Raw genomic sequence first — 15,235 nt, 5'->3', positions numbered from 1 at the left:
TGTATAATATTTATTACGTGTCTTGATGTGAGTGCAAATCAGTGCATTGATTTGAATAGGAACATCCGGGGAGTTAGAGGGCCGGTGAACGATGTACTGACCGGTTTCCATGGTTACCCGGTCTAGTGAACCCCTTCGACGTTTTCGACATCAAAGTAGACGCTTAACGCTTAATGTGGACGCATGGCTATTTTGACTTTCGTTAAAATCTGTTGATGCTAGTCGATAATGGTAAAATTGTTTGAAAATGCCCTGCATATAACTAAATGTCAAATAGCGTTAGCTGTGAAGAGGCATGTAATAAAAATAATGTTGCCTGAATACATGGCTTTATGTGCCCTCGTAGCAGGAGACAATTTGCCCTCATGGCGTCGGGCAAATTGCCACCTGCTCTCGGACGAACGGAAAGTGAAAGACGTATTGTTATTGCGCGCATAATGCACAATAGTGCGTCAGTTATCAGGTCCCGCCCGATCATAGATTCAGAGAAAAGGTACCTAACCTCAGGTTATTTTCATATCTGAACGTCATAGGTGTCGTGTTAATAATAGTCCACTCGGTGTCTTTACGTTTTGACCCAAAACCGTCGATAATTTTGTCCTAACAACCGATCCGCTGCATCCTCACAGAATACGGCAGAACTGGATACATTAACACAAAACCTTAAACCTTAACATTTTAGCAGTGGAATTCCCTGACTTCATCTACTTTAAAAGGGGCGTCATTTATTCGGGTTGCTGCTAGGAGAATGTGCTTGGTAACAGGTGGGTTGGCTACCCTTAAATGAAGTGTGACGTACGAACTCCAACATTCAATTTCCATATGATTTGAATCCACCTTTGGGCACACAGTCAGCCACTCCTCAACGGCAACTGTATTATTGTTTATATCCTGAACTGCAGATATCACAAATAAGGGTGATATGCGGTGTCAGCTAGTATTCTCTCGTCTTTACAAGAAAATGAAGAAGTCGTAATATTTTATATTTAAGCACATAGCAAGTGAATTACTGTGATTGGTGAAATATCATCTATTCACCATCTTGGATCTTTACGCTAGTCTTCATTATTACATAAGTTTCAGTGAAATGATAAGAAAAAAAATCGTTCAGGATGTTCAGTAACTGTGAGGAAACAAATGAATTGTGTTGCTTTGTCTGCATCGAATAACAAGTGATTTGGGTAGTTCTTGAGCTTTATTGCTTCATGGATCAATACGGTCATTGGTATCAATGGATATTAGTGTATTTTAGACTTTTAATTTGTGTGTGTTTCGATATCGTGGTCATCCTGATTGACAATACAGTGTCAAATTGCTTGGAGAAGCGACAAAAGTTTGAAATATTGTCCTTTATGTGTGCGTAGGAAGATTAATTCACCCATGAGCTGATTCAAACTTGCAGAGAAAGCATTAATCTTTGCTTCACACATATGTAATATCGTTTTGAAGTGTATCATTTCTAGTCTTAGTTTACTGTAGTACATGAACCTATTACGCCCTGTTAGAATGGGTGGACATTTAACACCATTATCCAGGACTTAAATATGTGTTTATCAAAGAGAGATTCATAATACCTAAACTGACATTATGACTCGTTGTCACGGAGTTAATTCATTCCTCCAGGATTTCTCTATATTTTACACAAAGGTTCATACATCTAGCGGTTGTTGACACCAGTATCATTGACTTAAACAGAAGGATCTCAATTATAAGCAGATTTACATAGCAGACAAATTCCTTTACCGGCGGCTACATTCATAAAGACGCTAAATATGCTTTACGTGCTTGTTTTTAGAACGTTGACGAAACAACATATGTTTAAATTACATTAAGGAAAATGAAACTAGTCTCAACTTTATGTATGAACTTGACAATTTCATGTGATGGTTATTTAACGTGTTATTATTAATATTAATTGTGATGATAATTGTACAACACATGATAACTTAAGTAGTTGTATAGATGTTAATGATTAGATGAATTCTTTTAGTGAATGGATTCTAAATTTTATGAATTCTTTTACCTTTAGTTCATATCTATCCTATGTTCAAGTAACGCCTCTATTGTATCGTAACTTTAAATCGGGACGACAAACGACGATCTCGCTCTTTACAAAGTCACTGTTACAAAATCCAGATGTAGGAGAAGTTATATCTTTGACGATGGCATAGAACTTGATATCTTCGTATAAATACTATACTTTGAAGAAGATCCCGAGTACTTCATAACGAGCAAACCGAGTAAAGTCCTGGAAAACGGAGAAGCAATTGATTTCTGTCGATCTCAGTTGTAATAATGTTTACACAAATATTGCTGGGTATCAGCTTTATTGTAATGTCGATCAAGGTGGACACTTGGAAGGGTGAATAATGTGCTCAGAATTTTCCTCGCCTATACAAACATGTGAGAAAAGTAGGTTTACAACACTATTGGACATACTGTTCTCTCGTACACAGACTGCTCACCATTCGATTTAATACAAATAACTCTTGCAAGGGAAATAGAAAGCTTGGTCTTTATTGGTTATCTGACGATATTTTTCTTAGAATATCTTCTTGTCAGTTCGTTGTGTCATTACATTTCAAACCTGTTATTTGTTGGATTTTACACCATTATATAATTAAACAAATTATCCCAGCGCTGTACGCGGTTCACGTCACAGACGAAAAGCGGCAATCGAGGCTGATGGTCTCTTGTCGGCAATTGAGATGGTGGTATGCACGGGTTGGTGTCCTGCACACTGTCGCGTTGCATAACCACGGGTGGTAAATCCTAGTGTATACGCAGTTCTAGCTGGTCGGGCGATGTGACCGTTGAGTATTCTATGACAAGACCGAATTATAGAATTGTTAGTGTTTTGAAGTGTTACGGCGCACAAAGAGTTAATCAAACAGTCATGGGTTTGTAATTTACTAAGATTTCTTCCAGTCACCTGTCGATTTTGATTACAAAAACAGATCAATAAGAATCTTTAGGGTGGTCAAATGGTTACTTAAAAATCTTCAACCTGTGATCATAACAGAATGCTTTGTAAGGTTCTTGTTAAATGCAAGAGCAACGACCTCATTCCTGTACAACAAGTCTTACTTAGCGACATATAGTTAAGGTGTATGGAAAGGCTATTTTTGCACCAATTCTTTCTCAGAGTTAATGTCAAGTTTCAAGTGTTAGAATCAAGATATTTAGTTCAAATTTTCAGTATAACTCCCTTAGTTAATATTTTCTCCAAAGAATATAAAAATTGTATATTTGCAGCCATGATTTTGAAATATGACACCAGTAAATATTAAAATTTAATTTTTCATATTTTTTTACATATTTGAATTTAATAATAATTGGATAGTATTAATATTACCGAATTAGTTATAAATATGTTGACACTATTTATTGTAAGATTTGTACGGCAGGGTTTGTAAATAAAATTTGTTTTTATGATTTTACATGGGCTTATATATCAAAAAATTATTAAGACTTCTTTCAAATTTCAAAATGTGATTTTTCAAAAAGTACTTCAAATACAGGAAAATTGTGCCGTACAAATCTTATCTGTAACCTTGTTCATAGGCTGTAAAAATTCCATGTCCATATCTCATTTCAACGTTGGATTAAATTGGTATACAATTATGTAGGAAAACTGTTATTCTGTCAAAAATGTTGAAAATAAGCCATATTTGCACCTCTCTTCTGAAGTCACGCAGAGTCTTTTTGGTTAATCTCATTTTTGACACCTCTTTAACACTCAAAGAATCTAAAAATGCATTGACAATAGCAGTCACTAACTCTGAATGCCATTACCGCCTTGTCAAATTTTCCTGAAAAACAGCAAATAATGGCTTTCCCTTTTCAAACATTTTATTAAAAGCTAGGGGACCTCTACCATAGTTAATACACTAAGAACACCCCAACTTCTTCTTATTTGGTTAGTTTTTCAGAAGTTTTAACAGGCTATAACTCTGCAATGCCTTTGTGGCCCAAATGTCTGGGTTTTTTAATTCCTCAGAGAATGTTGACTACTTTTATATTTTAATAGTTTTGTTGAAATTTATAACTGACGCTCTAGCCTTTCCAACCACCTTAACACGATTGGAACTAATTTGTGATAATTGGATGAGGAAGTAAGCTCTTTTTGACCTGCAAATGTAAGCTCATCTGCTTTTATTTTAACGTTACACACTTGTGTTTATGAGTAATTTGTAATAGTACAACATTCTGCTATATGGCATCTAACACTTTTGAGAAATTTGAAAATATGTTAATCCAATTATCCCAAATTAGTTCCAGTCGTGTCAGTTAGCTAGTTAGTTAGTTAGTTAGTTAGTTAGTATATATTTCATTATAGCGACACAATTTGACATACCTAAATAAATAAATAAATAAATAAATAAATAAATAAATAAATAAATAAATAAATACATAAATACAAAGGTTAAATCAATATCAGAAATAATTGATGTGAATCTCAAGCCGAATATTAGCTTATGAGTCACTGTTACTTAAATAGAACTTCCCGTGTGCATCGTTTCCTCCTAGGGAACTTAATTTATATTTCTCCTTCGGGCAAACGTTTCAAAAATACATTTAGAGATCTATTTATATGATTGCTGGTAAAAAAGCTTCTCACTATGTGGTACATCAGTGACCGCATTCATGAATGGTGATCGAATATCATTATACAAAATACAATCAAGGACAAAATTAAGTTCCTCTTCAACAACATTAACATTTTCCTTATATGGCGAGTGCATATATGGATTGAAGTGGTCAAAACCGGGGGGTCTACCCATTGCTAGGATGTCTTATTGCTATTATATTATAAAAGTATAACGTTTAGGAAGGGGGTTTTCCTTTAATTAAGAGCTCGCGCATGGTCAAACTGTGCTATGTTGCGAATATTGCTTTCCTATTTTTACATCTCGACCAATCCGATCGCCGTATTTTTAGCCTTGAATATATTGGTACTGTTACGAATGTAACTCAGTCTCCATACGTTGTCAGTGTCTTACATACACCAAGAGAAGCTTTAACTATATTGATAATTCAAACACTATAGGTTAATTTGAAGTCATTTTGGTCATAACGGAGCATGCGATATGTGTTATGTAAATTGAGAATGTGACGAAAAGAACATATTGAATTGGATTTATAATATTGAGAACAAGTTAATTTGCATAATACCAGATTGACGTGGTAGCCACAGAGATAGCTACCTAGTTTTCGGAGCATGTTTTCATAAGTAACTTAATTTTAGTGAGTACGCTTAATTGTGTTTCGTGAGTTGGTTGTTATCTATAATTAAATGAATGAATATGAAAATTTCATAAAATACCTTTAACGTGTAAGTTATAAATAGCTAATTATGACAGATAAAATGTAGCTGGTATAGTTATTTTAATTGTTGTATTGATATTTATGATTGGATGAACCCTATTAGGTAAGAATTTACGCCTTTACTCTATGCTTCGGAAATATCTCTCTATTCTGCTCTCTTATAAGCTCTTTTACTCCTCTTCGTTCCAAGCATATGCCAAGACATAAGGGAAGCAGTATATAGGGCGATGACATTCGTAACTTTTTTCTATTCTAGAAATAAATACTATGTAGTCGGAGAGAACGTTATGTCTTTGTAAGATCAATCAATCAATCAATCAATCAATAAAAGATTATTTGAAATACATCGAAATCAATAATCAATGTTATTCTTTGAGTGTGTTTACGTCGGCGTATATTAGAGTCACACCTCTCTTAGTGGTCACCCTTACTGGGTGGTCACTATAGTGGTCACTTTGTGGCAGTCCCTTTACATTTTACATGTTAGAGGGTCTTTACAGAACAGCCACCTCTCTTATGTGGTCAGTGATCAAACGTTATTGCTCCAATTTGGTACAAAATCTGTGTATAATGGTTAGCACTCCTGACTCTGAACAACCTATGTCTAAGAGTTCTTACACTGAAATCAAGAAATGAGTCTATTTTCCACTTTTTATAGCGACATCACATTTGTTTTTAATTAGAAATTAAAGGCATGTATCATGATTTTCAGAGATGTTGATATTTAATTTTATCATGCATACTGTTACTTTTTTCCTTCGCTCACTACTCAGCACACCCAAAGTAACGCCACAATTACCCTCTATAGAAAGGCCACCTCTATATAGTGCACAATTATCTTGGTCCCTTGTGTGACCACTGTACACATGTTTGACTGTATATACCTTTGCGAACAAATGAATCTATGCTTGAAGCTGTTCACAGTGGATGAAAAAGACCTCAAGTACCTCATAGCAAGCCAAACGTATAAACCTCCTTGGAAAAATAAGAAATTCCCTTCTTTCTATCAAACATAGTTACAATAAGTGGTGGAGAATCCGGATTTCGATTCGGGGTACCTCTCGCAAGCAAAATGAACAAAACCTACAAAAATGAGACGGTCATCAAACTGAGCTGCAAATGGTTGACAATCCAGGTTTCGAACCGGGTAGTTCTGGCTAGCCAAAGAAGTGAACCTTTGTAAAAAAAGGGAGAAGTTCCCTACTTTTTATCAAACTGAATTGTAACAAGTGACGGAGAATCCGTGTTTCGAATCGAGTAACTATCGCAAGGTAAATGAATAAAAACCTTGAAAAATTAGAAGTCCCCTCTTTTCCATCAACTGAGTTGTTACAGTACCGTACACTTCAGTACAATATAAAGGATATTATCATCATAAGTACCCTGACTTTGTTTTTCTGATCAAAAGGATTTCTGCTGACATCAACTGGGCGTCATAAAAGGCTCGATAGACAAGGCATTAAGATCAATGCAAGAAAAACGAGTGAGGGGAAATAACGATTGCACTCTGTCTAAGATTTAAGTACCAGTGTTACGATGTTTTTTGCTTCAATTTAAAACCCCTTAATCATTTTGCGAGGAATTCCATTCAACTGACTTATAAAAACAGAGTAAAGGCGTCTCACAGAAGAGTACCGTCGCCGCTGTAGCAAGAGAAACAGTTGAAAGCTATCTGTTTACTCCCTCCAATTTATATAAAGCATTTGTGACGAGTCACACTTCTATTGGTAGCAGATATTCTTTCCGACCCGGAGAATATCATACTAAACAGAGCCATTTACATCTAACCACGAGTAAGGGGTTCTTTTCAGTTAATTTTATAGGTATTATGGTCAAACGATAATGATTCAAAACAAAAGATAATTACAATCAAAATAGCCGCTATCGTTTATGCTGATATACCTATGAGTATCGTTTTGCTATTACTCAAAGTTTCGCAAAACTCAAAATATATTTTACTTTTTTAATAAGTGACACTTCGTTCAGAGGAATATTAAAATGACAGATACCTTGTTGATCAATGCGAGTTCCAATAGTTTTGACACTGAAGAATATCGGTGGACCATGAAACGACTTGCCCAGGCATTGTGTTTCGCCCATTATTGTCACCTTGTACATGGAAGCCGGTGCTAAATCCCCGATGGTCATGCCACTGATACCAAATCCAGGCGGACCATTGCTGATGTACGTTTGCTGTCTGGTAGTTTTAGTATCCATGGTTATGAGATACCGGTCAATACTTGGCTCTGGCTGCATGCTTACTGTCATGGAGTCCTCGCTTAGTTTACCTTCAAGGGCCATGTAGGGTCTGAAAACTGGAAAATAATTGAACAAGAGTTAACAGAAATTCCCAATGAATGACTTTCACATTCAACGTTTCGATTGTCTAACAAACGTTTTTATCCTTAAAATACTTTTATACAAGAACTGATGTTAGGGGTACACCATTTGAAAGAAAGGGTAGCTACAGGCATTGGGTCTCAAAACAAACATTTACTTATATATCGGTCATTTTTTACAAATACCTCCTTTACAGCAATTCTAGTCTGGTAGAGCTAGAGGAACAGCGACTGTTTCATGAGAAAAATGAAATCAGTCCAAACATGCGCACAATGTGTCAATGTGTCAATGTATCAAATAATGTACCCCTATATTCGTTAAATGCATCCATTTAATAATTAATTGGTCTCTGTCACAGTCTGTCTCTGTTTGTCTCTATCTCGTCTCTGTCCGTTTGCGTCTCTTTTTGCCTGTCTTTCTATCTTTAGCTCTGTGTCTGTCTGTCTGTCTGTCTGTCTCTCTCTCTCTCTCTCTCTCTCTCTCTCTCTGTCTCTCTGTCTCTCTCTCTCTCTCTCTCTCTCTCTCTCTCTCTCTCTCTCTCTCTCTCTCTCTCTCTCTCTCTCTCTCTCTCTCTCTCTCTCTCTCTCATAAATTACCTTCACAGGGCGTTGGTGCGGGTGGCGTCACAACTGTTACAACGTCATCCGCTGAAATGTAGGCAATAAAAAATAATATAATTAATAGTCGCCGGGAAACCGGGCGACCGTTTTGACGGATAGAACAGAGTATGTCTACATATAGAAAGACGTTACATTGTCAAAATATTCTCATTTATTAAAAGGAATAACTGGCTTTCATCAACTTTCATTTCCCCTTTATTTCACTGGTGAAGTGACCCAATGTTCGCGTAATTTCATCATTGGTGCCATGTATTAGTTTTTATCAAGGAAAGATTTATGCTGACTATATTTAATTCTCAAGAGTGTCGTAGATGCACTAGCTGACACCATTTATCTGTAACAGATGTTCAATGACGAAAATTGAAAGAAGCGTTCATTCTCTTGTCTTTGTTTCTGCGCAGTAACTTTAGCGCTTACACTTCAACGATATATTAGGAAACTTTAATAACTTCAGACACTCATGTTTTGCCAAAATGATCATTGCGTAAAAAAATACGTTTCCGTGTGATAAATGTTCTGATCATAATGCATACATAATCAACACGGTCTCAGTGTTGATCATCTTTGATTATAGTTGATTTTCTGAGTTTTTTGCTGAATCATCTATATGAAGGACCTAGTTAAAAAATAATCAACACTGTCTCAGTGTACGTTTAGACATCGATAAGCCCATGCTCGCCAAGCTTTTACAATACTGAGCGAGAATTATGCTTGCAAAATTTAACAATAATTTGCCGATCTGAGTTAAACTTTCTCTTATTCAGTGCTTTTACTCCGGCTGAGACTATTTTCGCATGACGCCGTCTAAAAACAATACACACCAACAAAACACAAATTGGAGATCCGGACGCTTTGGCTTATCTATAGTCAATGTTCAGTTTTGCATCTTACCCTACACAAAAATGCGCCGATACATATATATTTGCTGGGGGAACACAAAAAACCATGGCCGTTTGAAATATAATTGAACGGTTTATGATGTCGATACTCATCAAAATTTGAGCTTTCAAGCCCCAGGTTCGTTCGCAGGATTATTTTCACACATTTTGGTCAGTGTTTTATATTTCCTGCGCATACACGTGATCATAAAAGAAACAAGCATGATGCCATTTACTTGAATGCACGACACACGATGGCCACACACGAGCCCAGAATAGGACCGGGATAAAAGGCATGCGATAAACTAAACATTATAATGCTGGAATTGTTACAGCAGACAAGCAAGACGTGAATAACAATTTCGCATGGATTTAAATGTAAACATTATTATATAAGCTCTACAGATCCTTGCTAACCTGCTTCAAGGTAGCACGGTCCATGAAATTGAAAGAGACAAATTGTGCTCTAACTTTCTCCAGGAAAACTTTCAAACATTCTGCGACTTTCAAAATCAAGTCAACGTGTAAATGTTGGTGCTATTGAACATATTGCCTTAAATTTACCGATATTTCAAATCCTAAATGGCCGCCATCCCTGTGTTTAATTCCATACAAAAAATGAATTTTCCGCTTTGCACACAAATAGGACTGTGTGTGAAATGTGTATTACTCCAAGAGCTTTAAAATAAAGCCCCCTCTCACGAGTGGTATATGAAAAAGTGTTGTATATCTGCTTGTTTGTTGTATATCCGAATATTTGTTCCGAAGCGATCATTAAGGAAATCTATAAAGCTATATTGTAAATCTATTATAATCGCCATATAAAACCCAGAACCAGGCGGTTGTCAAAATTGATTCATGCATTGAGGCTTTTGGTCATATGTTTCGATAACATGGCAAGACCGCAGAAGATTGTGCCCATATTAAACAATTTTAACAAATCCTCGTAATCATAGAGGTTTCTGTTATTGCACATAGCTCAGAATTACAGGACACCCCCCCCCCCATGAAAACCAAGTTGTCTTTATAACAAAGACTAGTCCCTTGCTCTTCAAACTGTAGTAAAGACTATTGCCGGCGGAAGGTTTGGATAATTATGTCACATAAGCTCTGAATTAACGTATGTAATTAAATCATTACTTTTTCAACAATCAGACAATGCAAGTATGAACCCTGTGCCTTGTTAGTTAGAAATCATCTTTCTTCTGATAGCAAAATCCTGAACCAGTACCTATTCGTTTCACATATGTGATTCTACGTTTGACGACACCATTCAGGGACAGTGAAATGAAAACGATTGCCTACCTGACACTCTGACTTCTAGATAAACTGAGCTACTCCACATGATCTGCCACATGCATCGCCTCATTGCAAAAATCTCAACCGTGAGTACAGTGTCCCTTGGTATATTTCTCAAAGGCAGGTTTGTCTTCTTTCCGCTCCTCAATGCAAAGTTGTAGTTATCACCAAGGCCATTGTAAGCGACAAAGTAGTTGACAACGTTATCCTCTTCCGCCACCCGTATGATGACTTGATCGTCTTTGAACTCACTTCGGACTTCGGTGACATTTGGAGGTCCTGTGTTGAAAAGAGGAAAACTAATAATTAACGCAGGTTTGTTGAAATACGGGGTTATATATTTTTGTGATGGAACACATCACAGTTATTGAACTTGACGACCCTAGGTATTAAAGGGCCGGTAATGCTAATTTTTGATGGTTTTTTCATTATGTTTATTTTGTCAATTTCAAGTTCTTATTTTACTCTCAAAAGAATCCTCAAATACCTTATTTACCTTGTCAACATAGCGTCTATATGTGTAAAATGCATTGCTATTGTTTACATTTTAATTCTAGTCCGGACCAGAAGTCACTTTTCAACATAAACAATGCAGTCTCCACATGTACAGGCTGAGTTAACAAGCAGAATACTGTGTATATCAACATGCTTTGGAAAGTAGAACAAGAAATTATGATTTGAAATAGTGAAAAATCATCAAAAGTTAGCATCACTGGCCCTTGAAAGAAGCAGAACGAACATCCATTTCCTAACTTTAAATCTAGCAAGAAGGTATAATTTTTTCTCCTAAACGCGCAATACAACGATTTAAGATTTTTAATATCTCTCAATCTTGACAATTTCAATTGATATATAGCTGTATATCTATAGTTGATATATATATATATATATATATATATATATATATATATATATATATATATTATATATATATATATATATTTGATATATATATCAATATGTCAACTAAACTGAAATCGTTGCCACAGTAAACCTGTGTATTTTTCATATATCGAGGAAAATTTTAAATACAAGCTTACACTGTTTCTTTGCAGGTGTTCACTACCAACTGCATGTAAAAATTTACCGAGTCTGCGCAGATGAGACTGTGTTCAGCCGTAAACAACAATACTTTGATGATGGATCACACAAAGTCACTGTGGCACCTGCTAATTTGTGCATTAGTGAACTACCTGTATAATGCCTTTCATATCTTGGCTTTGAGTAATTGTATTACAAAAAAACTAATATTCAAAGTGCTTCTGTGAGACGAAACATAAGAAAAGTCGATAGAATAGGCCTAGTCGCTACTCGGAAATACTCAAGTGGTAATTCCAGTAGGTATGCCCTGGTGAGAATATAGCTTTATAGATAAATGACAAACCAACAACTGAATCCTCCTTGCAGGCGTCTTTCTTCGTAAGGAACATCAACGTCTTCAACAATTCGTCAACCTGTAAATACATTTTTATAAGACAATACATTCAAAATAATATTATACAGCAGATGATAATGTGGATTATAAGAGGGTGTTAATCGCCAGAGTTAATAACACTGTGACAACGGATTTCAGATCTAAGAGTAATAATCAGATGGTTCAAGCGAAAGGTAAAGTTCTTTACCGTCGGTAAATCTGGTCCATATCAGTGTTATGAAATCCATAAAGTAGCTGACAAAGGGACTCTGCCGATGACGGACAGGGTGACAAAAGAACAAAACTCTACGAGATGAGTAAATTGGAACGCAGTGGACATGGCGAAAGAAGCAAAGCCGGGGCTCAGAAAACCTCTGCTTTTAGCGCAGAATGATTGGAGTGCTGGTTCCTTTCTTTATTGCTTATTACACCTTCGAGACATCATAACGCTAGGTCTAACAGACTTGTTCGTTGTTTACGAATTCATCCACATCATTCATGTTATAACAGCAACACAGTCTGAGGTCAACATGAACACACTTTAAAATCGAAAAGAAATTATTCCTGTACACTTTCGGGACGCATGCGTCAAGTTTTGGCAACAACAACCACAGCAGCAGCAGCAACAACAACAACACCAACAACTAAATTAAGCAATTTGACGCTTACGTAGTCCATTACATAACTGGCGCCGCCAACAATTAATTAAATTGTGTCATATCAACTAAGATCCACCTGGTCTGAAGTAATACATTTTCCTCAACGCGATTGGAGTTCAATTAATCTCAGATACTCAGGTGGAGATAGTTAAATATAGAATCCTTGGCAATTGTTCAAGCACTTCTCATCAGATACAAGGACAGCAACACATTTCAATGTAAATGAAACATGCATTGGAGATTTGCACCTAGGATAGATCTAGAAACAATAGGGGAGCCAAGTGTAGAGAATAATAAACTTACACTCATTTGAAATGATTCCTGTTTGGCGAAATTTGATTTCATCAGGGAATTGTCGAAATCCTCTACATCTACGTCATCGCCAATAGTGGCGGTGTCCTCTGGTGATGTCAGAGCGGTCCTCGTTGTTGGAATCGTCAAAACGAGCACTTCTTGAAACAATAACAAATTCACTACCACAGCAATATGTGCAACTTTCATTCTTGCCGCTGTACACTGACTCAACACCGTCTCTCTGAAAGAAAATGTTAAAATTTGTAAGACATCAATGCAATAGAAAACCTGTAAAAGTGTCAAAAAGCTCATATCTATCTGTGATAAAGCACGAAAAGACAACATGATGTAGTGTTCTCGCAGAAGGAAGTCATCGGCCAATGAATGTTGTCATTTCAACTCTAAATGTACAACTCAGTTGATGTTTACATGTAGCGATTGAAATGGTCTTACCGTATGCAAAATGTTCAGCGCTATGCGACAAGATTGCGACGATGGTGCAAACTCTCTTGGTTTGCAAATGTTTGTGATAGACTGCTGGGCAATGCGAGGCACAGAAGGAGAGTATGGGGTATCAGTCCAGTTGCTAACGTACATTTATTAGCTCACGTACTTCAGCCTTTATATAAGAATGTTGTAGCACTAACGGTGACATCACGCAAGGTCGTGTGTGAAATTTTATCAATGAATAATCACGTTTCGGCTTCACTATAAAGAGTGATTTTTACAATCTACTGTAAATCACTTTTTTTTCTTTAAAAGCGTGCATATATCCGGAGATAAATTCCCAAAAGGAGGCTCTGAGCTTTAATGTGTAAATATGATAGACAGAATTAGAAAGTGCCAACGCATTATCATAGTTCCGCCTCTTCACACTACAGTAACTCCGAGTGTATTCTCATTCAGAAAGAAAGTTCCCGATCTGGTACACGTGTAAATCCCTTTATAACAGATAAATACAAGCATGACTGAGACTTTTGAGACTCTAGATGTCCTACTCAATATAACATTAATGGTATAAGACAGCGTCTGTAGCTTACAATTACACAGGGACAGGCCAGAAAGTTTCAGAAGATACTACGGCCGCGATTATAGAGTACTGTTCAGTTGATAAAATTTATTCTATCTGCTTTGTAATTTTATCAACAGGATATCATACAGTGACGGACAAGCTAAAATGAATGGGTCCATCGTTAATAGTTTCAGAATCTGGTGTAGATTTAGAAAATGAATTTCAAGGATTCTGAGCTTCTATCGTCCTCGAGAGAATCTTGTGAGATGCAGTGTTCTCGGTGCAAGAGTTAACCGAAGTTATCAGTACAAGTTCTCAGCTCGCTTGCCTATCAGCAAAATGAGTGAAATGTATGAAAGAAAGTTATCTTAAGGTGCTTAAAAAACACTGACAAAAGATTTCGGTGAATCCGAGATGCTCTTGATACCAATAATGAAGTCCATTTCTATGTAAGCTTATGATGTCATTTGTTTTCCTAAACACAGACATTGTCCGGACCGACGCCGAGGGCTGGAAACTGGCCAATTGTGACCACATCCACGGCCTCTAGAAAACACCTGAAAAAGCTCTAAATTTAGGGTGAAACGTTGTGTTCGAGGTATAATAAATACGTTTGGAACCTAATTGCCCTGTCACACCTTGAAGATTTAGCCAGCTTGTGCCATGTAGCGTATTAAAAATTTGGCGAATTTGCTGGGCGTACGTCGAATACGTTATGGGTAAGTTTTGTATAAGTCAAGAGCACGCTGAAGCACGCTGGTAGGCCCTATACGTCGTAGAACACAGGTTGTCGAAAACCTTTTTGCATTCACAAAACTTTTCGACGTATGTCAGCGTATGGCTCATACGTGCCGCACACGCGGGCCATAAGTTGTAGGTAAATGCGCTCGTTGACACACGTTCACACACGTTACTTGTAAGTTACTCATAAATTGAAATGCGTCGAAATAATTTTCTTGGGTACCCAAAACGTATTTTAACCTATGAGTGATTATGAATACGTTATGTATTCGCCCAAAATTGAAATCGTTGGTTCAGCAAGCCAGCGTTTTTGAGAAAGTTTGATACGTCGGCATACGCTGGCTAAATCCTAAAGGTGTGACGGGGCCTTAACAACCAGGTGTGGCAGTGTGCTACAGTCAAGTTTCTTCTTTATGCACTCCACTCAACGCTCCAGTGGGGATCACCTGGTTTTCTACATTTTCTAATCAATGTTCCACTCTTGTCGTGACAAATGAATGAGCTGGTTTCTTCCATATACGGGCAGATGGGGCATGGCGCATTTCTTGTTGGCACACGGTGCTGATCGTGGATTTGTCCTGGTGGCTGTTTTCATCGTATGGGTATTTGTTAGCCTTGATTTTATATATATATATATATATATATATATA

The 15,235-nt window shown here is 36.8% G+C and overlaps 1 protein-coding gene across 1 annotated transcript; it reads right to left on the bottom strand.

Moving 5' to 3' along the window:
• Nucleotides 1-2,344: 2,344 nt before the first annotated feature.
• On the bottom strand, nucleotides 2,345-13,039 carry LOC139141256 (uncharacterized). Its single transcript, XM_070710881.1, has 6 exons — nucleotides 12,842-13,039; nucleotides 11,850-11,919; nucleotides 10,472-10,744; nucleotides 8,265-8,315; nucleotides 7,338-7,643; nucleotides 2,345-2,822 (listed from the first exon to the last, which is right to left on the bottom strand). Exons 1-6 carry the CDS (start codon nucleotides 13,037-13,039, stop codon nucleotides 2,773-2,775), a joined length of 948 nt encoding a protein of 315 aa, XP_070566982.1. The 3' UTR covers nucleotides 2,345-2,772.
• Between the last annotated feature and the right edge of the window lie 2,196 nt (nucleotides 13,040-15,235).

The sequence above is a fragment of the Ptychodera flava genome, chromosome 9 (assembly GCF_041260155.1).
Source record: "Ptychodera flava strain L36383 chromosome 9, AS_Pfla_20210202, whole genome shotgun sequence".
Classification (NCBI taxonomy): Eukaryota; Metazoa; Hemichordata; class Enteropneusta; family Ptychoderidae; genus Ptychodera; species Ptychodera flava.
The sequence above is the reverse complement of the archived record's forward strand: the minus strand, read 5'-3'. Positions and strand labels throughout refer to the sequence as shown.

Bases quoted from the DNA above. Each gene is read 5' to 3' on its own strand.
- LOC139141256 (XM_070710881.1), bottom strand. From the start codon at position 13,039: ATGAAAGTTGCACATATTGCTGTGGTAGTGAATTTGTTATTGTTTCAA. The intron at 11,920-12,841 runs GTAAGTTTATTA...ATGTATTTACAG, and splicing joins AGGAATCATTTCAAATGAGT to GTTGACGAATTGTTGAAGAC. The intron at 10,745-11,849 runs GTTTGTCATTTA...TTTTCAACACAG, and splicing joins CAAGGAGGATTCAGTTGTTG to GACCTCCAAATGTCACCGAA.